Source organism: Tauraco erythrolophus, chromosome 7 (genome assembly GCF_009769465.1).
Source record: "Tauraco erythrolophus isolate bTauEry1 chromosome 7, bTauEry1.pri, whole genome shotgun sequence".
Classification (NCBI taxonomy): Eukaryota; Metazoa; Chordata; class Aves; order Musophagiformes; family Musophagidae; genus Tauraco; species Tauraco erythrolophus.
The window spans coordinates 31,409,449-31,419,555 of NC_141471.1; the positions used below are offsets into that span (position 1 = coordinate 31,409,449).

Consider the following 10,107-nt stretch of genomic DNA (forward strand, 5'->3'; position numbering starts at 1 on the left):
AGGATGAAGCAACCAAAATTCACAGAACTTGGAAGGCGGAGATTATAATTGTAGTCACCCTGAGACAACGCGTGCTCAGTACGACTAAGAACATTTATGAGCTACTACCACTTTCTTTTCAGCTGACAGACCTAAGCAGCATTGAAGATGCAACTCGGTGTGACTGTCAGTACCAAAGAACATGGCTTTTTGTTTGTTAGCTTGCTATATGACACAATGTTTATTTATGAAAATGAAAGCAGTAAAATGTAAATGTTAAACTTCATGTGAAGGTATGTATGAAACAAGAACAGGTTTAATTAACTAGTCTAATCAGAGCGGTAACTTAAATTGTAACACACAGCGACTCCATCTCCTACTGCTCTAAGCCTCGTCATTTATTGTGAGGAAATAAAATTAGATCTTCTACCACCAACCACTTTTTAATAATCAAAGCAAAATAATTCATGCAGCATGTAAGTTATCATAAAAGAATTCAGCAGATGTAGCAAAGATGATAAAAGGCTTCTTTGTGCAAAACATTTTGTATGTCAGTTTAAGAGATGGTCTTAAGAGCAAAACTTCATGTGTAGCAATTTGTCAGCGATTTCATTGTTACGGCTTATTTTCAAGTGGGTTCTCAAAATCCATGGTGAGACTGCTGTAGCCTTTTATGTGGGAACCTGATAGTCTTTTAGAACCATACAATGTCATCTCAAAGCAATACTTTTTTAGCTCTAATCTTAGATCTAGGGTATAGTTGAAAGGGAGTAACTTCAGTTTTTGAACGTACAACCTAGCTACAGTTGGTTGCTGTGACAATAATAAACATTATTATTACAGATAGATTAATACATACTACTCTACCCTAGGTCTGCCATGTCATTGTACTGAAATGCAAATGATTTTCTCTTTTGTCCACATTGAGAAACCTGCTCGGTTTCCATATAAAGCAGCAAGAATTGGTGGTGTGAGGTTGCTGACATCTCTCTTTCATGAAGACAGAGGTGCTGGGATCCCATCACTGTATGCCAGCTACCTGCAGCCAGCAGTGCGTTGTCCTTGCAATAATTCCCTTCTCCTTAGACTTCATTCCTTTGTGTTTTACAGCTAATTCACCTCCATGATGCAGCTGGTTTCTTCCTCTGCCTCCTTCTGCACTTGCTCTTATTTACTTCTGTCCTTTACTGTTCTATAGTTCTGGCTGTATCCCTCTGCATCTCCAGTATATGGGATTTGGGTCACTCATCTTATGTGGTGTTATTAAAAAATAACTGCTAAGGTGATTAGCTATTGAACTGAGATAATAAACGTCATTAGCCTGTTCTACAGAATAATGGTATTTAAACAAAACAAAAGGAATATTGTGCTTATCTGGCCAAGGAAATTCAAGCCCACTGACTTGATTTTGGAAAGAATTTCTCCACTGCTGTGTCACTAGATGTGGTTGTATAACAACAGTCATATCTGCTTGAATGGAATTTACCTTTAAAATGAGCAGCACTGACTGAAAGCTCTGATTTAATGTCTTGCTACAGTGAACCTCTCATGAACTGCTAGCTTTTAGTTTCCATGAATTGCTATTTCCATATGAAAGGTGGTTTCTTATGAAGTACACGTGCAGCCTGGCAAGTGGACGTTTGATGATCCTTTTTGTTTTTACCTGGGCACTGTGAGACAGCTCCTGTAGTGCATGGGGTGGGGTGTGTTAAAAGGTAACCTAAGTCTCTGCTGGGTAATAATATTAAGATTTCAAAGAGTCTTCTCTTTCCACTCTATGCCAATTCTTTCTTGGCAACGTTTCAACCAGTTTCGTGGTCCTTATCCCAAATAAGGACTACCTAAGTTTCACAGAGACAGTCAACAGCTGCACCATTGGAGGCCTGGTTCTCCAGAACCTGCCCTGAACCAAAATTATCCCTAGACCATTTAGGACCTAAAAAAAAAATAATCCTTTTTACCATAGCAAAGAAGCTGCACGTTATGTAGGTGCTGCTTCTTTTTCTTGAAACACAAAGGTTTGTCCCAGGCTACCTTTTCTGTGTGGAAAATATACGTAGACTATATGTATGAAACATATGTAGAAAATAATGTATTGCCATTTACCCTGTTAAATTGGTATCAAAGATAAGGGGAGGTTTTTAGCACAGAGAAGGTGAAGTTGCAGATTGTTTCCACCAGCTAAGGAATGCTGAGCCAAGAAAGAACTCAGAGCTGTAGACAAGTTAGGCAGTGAGAACAGTATCAGTACGTCAAATGACCCCAACACAGAAATTAGGCTCCTCCTTGTTTTGCACTACAAAGTCTGCACATTAAGCCTTTTTCTGTTGTTTCCTCATCTATGTATCTCGCAGTTATTGTCACCTGTCATCTAGTGAGGGCCCACTCCCCCTCTTTAGCTACACACTTGAAAAGAAAGTCAGGATACTTCTTGCTGTGCACCTCATTCAAGGACTGCACAGGATAATCAAAGCCTTGCTTCGCCCCTGCCTTCAATTACCAGAGGCTGAACATGTCAGCTTTCTTACGCTCCCACTAATTTAGATACCATTACTCCCTTCGTAACACCTGGAACACCTGCCCAGTCTGCACGTTTGACTTCCAAAGTAGCATGAAGTGCATGGGAGGAGCTGATCAACTCGGATTGCTATTTAATAGCTGTTTTGCAGAAATGCCTAAAGGCATTAATTAAGATCAAGGTGCTAAACACTAAGACGACTTACAATGAAAAATAGTCCCTGCCCCAGAGTTTATAATTCACTTTATAGCAAGTTACAACAGGTGGATGAGCTAAATTAACTGTAGGGAGGGATAGTCTACGTCTCCAAGCATTTTCTGGACAGTGTGGATAGTTCTCATGTATATATTTACAAATACAGATAGGCTCATTTTGCTGAAGACATTAATTTCTCTCTAATTCTTAAAATGATCTCCCTGAAGTCATAAAACTCTTCTTCCAAAGAAACACATCATCTCTGAGATTTCTTCTCCACCTAGTGTGTTGGATATGCTATTCTCCAGGAAATCATCAGTTCTGTAGCCCTCCCTTTTCAAGGGCAATGAGATCTGTTGTTACGTACTGACTGCTTTTCAGCAGAGCAAGAAATAAAGGCAATCTTTCTGCATTTTATGTTTAAAATTAAAATACCTCCAATAAAAGTAGGACCTGGCCCACATTCCTCCTTGTGGAATTAACTGTAAAATATATTATTATAAAGCTGTGTTAAAGTGTGAACGGATCTTGGTAACAATCAGACATTAAAGTTTAGACGACTATAGCATCTAATAGGCTTATTTTTCCATTAAAAATAGGGATGATTTCGTAGGTGGAGATAAAGGTCAATTTGATTTATTTCTGCTTGTCAAGTTTTATGAATATATCTTTTATCTCTAATAATATTCTTTAACAAGGTAATTCTATTTGGTTCCCACCAATTTTAAATCACTGAAAACAATCTACAAAATAATTAAGGCCCACTTCTACTGTCACTATAAATGCTTTTCTACTACATCGTATGATCTGCAGCTCTTTGTGCTATGCGAAAGCAGTGCAAAATACTGCTAAATCAGAAACTTTACCAATCGGCCTTAGGGGTAGTAACCCACCCCTACTATTTCACTGATGTAAAATCACTTTCCTATACAAACAGGCCACTTCCTCTAGAGTCACCTGCAAGATCAGGATGTAAATAATTAACAAAGATAAAAGCAGAGAAACATTAATCTCAGATGTAAGCAAATGAGAATTTGCTATTTTTAGCAGAACTATAATGGGTATCTTAACACTTTAATAACATGAAACCTTGTCTACAGCACACTATGGAAATTTGTTGCTATACAATGTCCTTTTACTATTAAATTACTTCTCTTTTATACATCATCATTCTTTGTGATTTAAAAGTATGACACTTTCAAAGGAAAAAAAAAGTAATATGATTGCCAAAATATTCTTTAAAATTCATCCCTTTTCAGCAGCCACTTCAAGAAATTTGAAAGTCATCAAGAAAAAATGCAAGGTTAATATTGAAAATGCCCATTTTCTATTTTATTGTAGCCCAGCTAGACAAAGACTTGGATGATTGTGGTACAAACCAGAGAAAACATACACTTGGAACAGTAGTGTCATGATTTGATGCGGGGGGGGGGGGGTTCCGGTGGCAGGAGAGGGGTTTTGCTCCCTGCGACCTCCCTGGTTTTGGAACCGGGTTAGGCTTAGTTCTGGCCACCAGATCAGACTGCCATCCCCCTCGGGGGTTGAGCCAATAGGGCGCCTCTGCGAATTGCCCTATTTAAGTCAGGACAGAGGAACCGGAAAAGGTGCTTTGCCCAGGATCGAGCAGAGAAGGGAGGAGGGCACTGCCCCCGCTCCCTGGCTCCCGGCCGGGCGGCTGCCTGCGTCGGGCCAGCGCCGCCCACGGAGAATGGCGGCGGCGGAGCCAGCTGGGGAACTCGGGGGCACCCCACTCCCGGGGTGCCCACTGGGCTGAGTTCACCTGGAGAGGACTGAGATCTGAGAGAAACAGCCGCATCGACAGCAGGTCAGTGAGGATGGAGCGGGAGGAGGTGTGCCGGAGCCGAGTTTCCCCTGCGGCTGATGGTGAGATAGCAGGCGGCCCCCCTGCAACCAGGACGGCCTCGGTGGAGCAGAGACCCACTTGCAGCCCGTGGGGAGAAGATGCCTGAGCCTGAGGATGGTCGTGTTGGGGTGCACGACAAGGCAGAGAGGCATCTGGAGTCTGCATGACGACCCACGCCGGAGCGAGTGGCTACAACTCCCTAAGTACCCGAGACTGTGGTAAAGCCCACACCGGAGCAATCTGTGGGGAAGGATTGTTTCCAGTGGGCTGGACTCACGCTGGAGAAGTTTGTGGATTTTTCCTCGTGGGTAGGGGATCCATTGGAGCAGGGGAAAAGGGTGTAAGGACTCCTTCTCCTTTAAGAAAGAAGCAGCAGTAACAGCATGGAATGAACTGACCTGCAGTCCCCCAGTCCCTGCCCCCTGTGCTGCTGGGGGGAGGAGGTAGAGCCAGGAAGAAAAGGAAAGGCGGGGGGGGGAAGGTGTCGGTTTTAAGATCTGGTTTTGTTTCTTTCTGTTCTCTCGACTAATCGGTTTTGTTTCCCTTTGTCCTTCTAAGTAATCATTAATAAACTGTTTTGCTTTGAGAAAGCCCTGGCTGTTTTGCCCAGGACCATGGTTGGTGGGTGCTCCTTCTGTTCTTGTCTCAACCCTCAGTCCCTTTGTTTGTTTTTTTTTTCTCTCCTCTCTACTTTACTGGAGAAGGAGAGACTGTGTGAGTTTTAGTTGCTGGATCAGCCTAAAACCACGACAAGTAGACTTCAGTAGCACAATAGATTTAGTTAGCATTTAAACATAAGCTTTTACTAAAAAGATTGATCTATTTTTTATCTAACTAAGGATAATAAATGAAGACTTTTTTAATATGCTCTACTCTGAAGTCAGCCTGATACTCTTGTGTGCTACTGGTATTTTACACTGCACTGCTGTGCATCCCACACAGGCAGAAGTAACCATCTACATTGCCACCGCTGTATAAAAACTACAGTGGCAAACGCAGTAAGTGAAAAGAGCCGCAGGAAGGAACAGAATGATGGAGAGACAGCAAGAATATTGAGACAAAATACTCCTCCAGGCCTCCTCTACAACCTGTATGCTCTGGAAAGAGTAACATACGAAAACGTCTTATTAGACACGACTAATTAGTTCTGACTTTGAAAGACTTCACTGCTCAAATCAGGCTTAGATATTAAAATGCAGAATTACTTAACATACTCTTGTGCTGTGGAAAACCTTCCTTGTAAGGTTTATGTTCATTCAGACCTGAGCACTGCTGCTCTCTCTACGTGCCAGGCACCTAACAGGGCTATTTCATCCACTCAGCTATCCTCAGCTCCTTGCGGACTGTTGGTCTCCTGTTTCATGGGGACAAGCAAAAGGCAAGAAGAATGCGGGAAGAAGAGTATGCCAAGAACGTACAGCCAGGCCTGGGGCCTTGGAGTGCTCACTCCTACTTAGGCCCGAGGAACAAGAAACCCCATCACAGCACTTGCTTCTTAACTTGGCCCCTCTCAGCTTGCGCAGATGCCCCCGGTGGCGGGGGCGCGGCAGCCAGCGGGCTCTTCCACAGCCGCTGAGGCGCGGCAGTGCCCTAGAGCCCGGGACACTCGCTGCGCCACTCCGACAAATCACGAGCTGGAAGGGAATTTACTGGGGCTCCGAGGGCACTGCCGAGCGCACGGCAGCTCCCCAGCCTCCCCGGGCACTGCTCGCCGCCCAGGCCTCCGCACAACCGCTCCGCCAGCGGGCACGCAGCCCCGCCGCGGCGGGGGGCGGGCGGCCGCCGGTCACGTGGGGAGGGCCGCAGCCGGCGGAAGGCGGCCCGCGCGCTGCCGGTTCGCAGCCCGTTGCTAGGCGACGGGCGGGCGCGCGGCGCCTGCGGGAGCGGCCGGTGGTGGCGGAGGGATGACGCAGTAGCCGGCCGAGCGGAGCAGCCTCGGCGGCGCCCTCTTGGCGGGGAGCGCTTTCGGTGGAAAAGGGCGTTGCCGGCGGCCCTCCCCCCGCAGGTCGCGCACTCCCGGCAGCGGCGCAGGTGCGCTACGAGGCGCCGCCGAGCGATCGCTCAGACCGCTAGGGGGCGAGGCTAGATTGACAGCCCCCACATCCAATAAGCGCACCGCCCGCCGCAGGGTGTGGGACGCTGCCGGCACCGCCCGCCCGTTGGCGCAGCACGGGGCCCGCACGCCTCGGGCGGAGGGCGCAGCAGCAGCGGCTTTCCCCGAAGGGGCCGTGCGAGGCAATGACTCCACCCCGCGGGGGGCGGAGGGAGGACGAGGACTGGGGTCGCTCGGGCAGGGCGTCGGCGGAGAGCGTTGCGCCCGCGGCGTTGCGAAGGCCGCGGCCCCTTCCCCGGCAGCGCTCGGCCCCAGCGTTCCGTTGAAGACGGTAAAAATCGTTTTTCCGATGAGCGGCCGGTGTCGCCGGCCAACAGGCGAGGCGGAGAGCGCCCTCCTCCCCGCCCCCGCCGCGCGGCGGGGCCAATGGGGGGCGCGGGGCGGGGCGCGCGAGGCTAGGCGCGGGCTGGGAGGCGCCTGGCGGCCAGAGGCGGGGGAGTCGCGGCAGTCGCGGCGGCGACGGTGGCAGAAGAAGCGGCGGTAGCGCGTGCGGCGGCCGCGGCGCGCGGGCATGGGGGCGCAGGCGGCTGTCGCCTCCCCGCGCTGAGGGACGTGCCCGCCGGCGGGGCCCAGCGGTAGGCGAGAGGCGGCGGTGGTTGGCGGGCGGGCGGGCGGGCGGGCGGGCGGTGGGGGGGGCTGACTGCCGCGGCGGCGGTGGTGAGCGGCGCAGGTGGCCGGCGAGCTGCAGTGTCGGCAGCGGCCGCCGCCGCGGCGCGGGGCGGCAGAGCCCGCTGGGCCGGGCGGGGGACGTGTGGCGTTCCGCGTCGCGCTGCCCGTGGCCGCCTCCGCAGTCGGGGCGGCGGCGCTGGCTGGCGCGCTGTGGCCGCGAAAGCCGGGCCGAGGCGGGCGGGAGGTGAGCCGTGGGCTAACGCCGCTCGTGTCGTTGGCAGGATCCGAGCCTAGCGCGGCGGCGAGCGTAGCCGCGGGAGCCGGCCTCTGCTCGTGGCAGCCTGCTGTCACCTTCCCTGCTGGCAATGGGGAATGGACTCTCGGACCAGACGCCGATCCTCTCCAGCCTGCCTTCTTTCCAGAGTTTCCACATTGTCATCTTGGGACTGGACTCCGCTGGAAAGACGACCGTGCTCTACAGACTGCAGTTCAATGAGTTCGTCAACACTGTCCCCACTAAAGGATTTAATACGGAGAAAATCAAAGTGACGCTGGGCAACTCGAAAACGGTCACTTTCCACTTCTGGGATGTAGGCGGACAGGAGAAGCTGAGGCCGCTGTGGAAGTCGTACACAAGGTGCACCGATGGCATTGTGTTTGTGGTGGACTCCGTCGATGTCGAGAGAATGGAGGAGGCCAAAACAGAACTTCATAAGATTACTAGGATATCTGAAAATCAAGGAGTGCCTGTCCTTATCATTGCTAACAAGCAGGACTTGAGGAACTCTCTCTCCCTTTCTGAAATTGAGAAAATGTTAGCAATGAGTGAGCTGAGTTCTTCAACTCCCTGGCATTTGCAGCCTACCTGCGCAATCATTGGAGATGGACTCAAAGAAGGACTGGAGAAACTACACGATATGATAATTAAGCGAAGGAAAATGTTGAGGCAGCAGAAAAAGAAGAGATGAGTTCTATTTTGACCTTTCTATTTTAGAGTAGTTACATGGTCAAAATTTGACATAAGGCGGCTTCCAAACCCAGGCCTGCTTGTTTGGATGCTGTTAAGCTTAGTTACGTTAAAACAATCAGTTGCACAGCCTTGCCGTATGGAAGGCTGTGCAGTTATGGATTTATTTTTTTTTTTTAAAAAAACTAGTCTCTTCTGAGTTTTATGGCTCTGCATTATTTCAGAAGCCCTAATAGATGATGTAATACTATCAGGAAATGGATGGGTGGGTATGTGTGACATGGATGTCTAAATAGCCAAATAAAATGAGGATTTTCTGCTTAGTGTTGTATTCATATGTTTGAGGGTGCCCTCTGCAAGCAATTTGCATTGAAGGTGTATTGTGTTTTTTAAACTTCTAATGCTCGTAAGTGGAGTGCTTAGGTGAACATTATACAGCTTTAAAAACATGTATGAAGCTAGTAACCCATTATTTCGAGAGGCTGTTTTTTACCTTGTTTGGGGATTTCTATGAAAGCTTGGCTACATGTGTAGGTTTTTTTTAATTTGGCACTTTTTTCAAATTGGATCATGTTCAGTTCTAATACTTGAAATTTAAGTGCTGTGAATTCTTCAACTGATAAAAGGAAGACTTTTTGACAAGTAAAAAATGTAAACAACACGCTGGAGCATGAAAAAAATGGTTTCCCAACGTAGAGCATGTTTTTGGTATGTGAAGTCTTTATTTTCTAGAAGTAGCCATTCATCATTATACAGTGCTAATCAGGTTTAAACTGTTACTCAAGATTAGTAGTTTATTTCTGAATGATGAGTATTATGTCCTCCTACTATCAGGTTAAAAGTTAATTAATTGCAGTAAAGGAGCTATAAAGACAAGTCTGGCTGTTGTGGTTCTAACCAGTGCAGCGTTCTTTGCTCCACTGGTGACTTTTCTGGCAATAAAACAAAATTTTAATTGAGTAAAGACAGAGTTAAAATTAGCAGAGCACATCTTGTATCTCCCCAGAATACCCTATTTTATTAAAGTGGTATTGCTATGTCACTTTCAAAGTATGCTTTTTTTATCGTGACTCTTTAAGTATTTTGTGGTTAGGAATGTAATAATGCTTTATACACTCAAACATTTGACACTATGGGGGGTGGGGGGGCAGTGGGGGAAGAAGATTTTCAGGATGGGCCTGTGTTCTGCTTTAATTATGCTTTAAGCTGTTCTTGTTTACAGAGTGTGCAAACAGTGTTAACTGGGCAGGATAGTGCTTGACGGAAAAGGGAGGGTAGTTTTTCTTACTGGTACAGAGCTTCAAGTGACTCTTCAGATACTTGGCTAGCAATTAAAAGGGCTAAAACAGAGCCTGGATTTTTAAGACTAACTTTAGTGGTGCTGTAAAAATTCATCAGAATGTTAGATTCTCTTTAAACTTTTGTTGGAAATACCGGCTTAAAAAAAAGGAAAAAGAAAAAAAAAAAAAGCAAAATCTATTTCCTCCTCTTACTCAACCGGCAAAGTAGTACGTTTTTCTTACCTGCTGCCACGTATCAGGAGGATGACAGCTACAAACCTGAATGTCAATCAATATAATTTAGATACGTTTAGAAAAAAAAAAAAATCAAACTTTTTAACCAGCAGCTGTTCATCCAGGAGGTAACCAAAAATGCACTTTAGTGTCTTTAATAACTGAAAGTGACAGCTGTTTGGCTTTTTTTTATGAGATCTTGGTCCTTTTTGAATAAATTGAAGTAGCTTCCAGTGGAGCTTTTGTATGTTGGTTATATATGTACCTGCACTGGTGACATTGTAAGTCACTTACTCAAGTAATGTCTATATTTATAGAAATGTGGATGACTTCTTAAACCTCAATAAA

The 10,107-nt window shown here is 46.9% G+C and overlaps 1 protein-coding gene across 1 annotated transcript; it reads left to right on the forward strand.

Moving 5' to 3' along the window:
* The first annotated feature begins 6,922 nt into the window (after positions 1-6,922).
* On the forward strand, positions 6,923-8,568 carry ARL4A (ARF like GTPase 4A). Its single transcript, XM_086614385.1, has 2 exons — positions 6,923-6,940; positions 7,560-8,568. Exon 2 carries the CDS (start codon positions 7,644-7,646, stop codon positions 8,244-8,246), a length of 603 nt encoding a protein of 200 aa, XP_086470511.1. The 5' UTR covers positions 6,923-6,940; positions 7,560-7,643; the 3' UTR covers positions 8,247-8,568.
* The last annotated feature ends 1,539 nt before the right edge of the window (positions 8,569-10,107 follow it).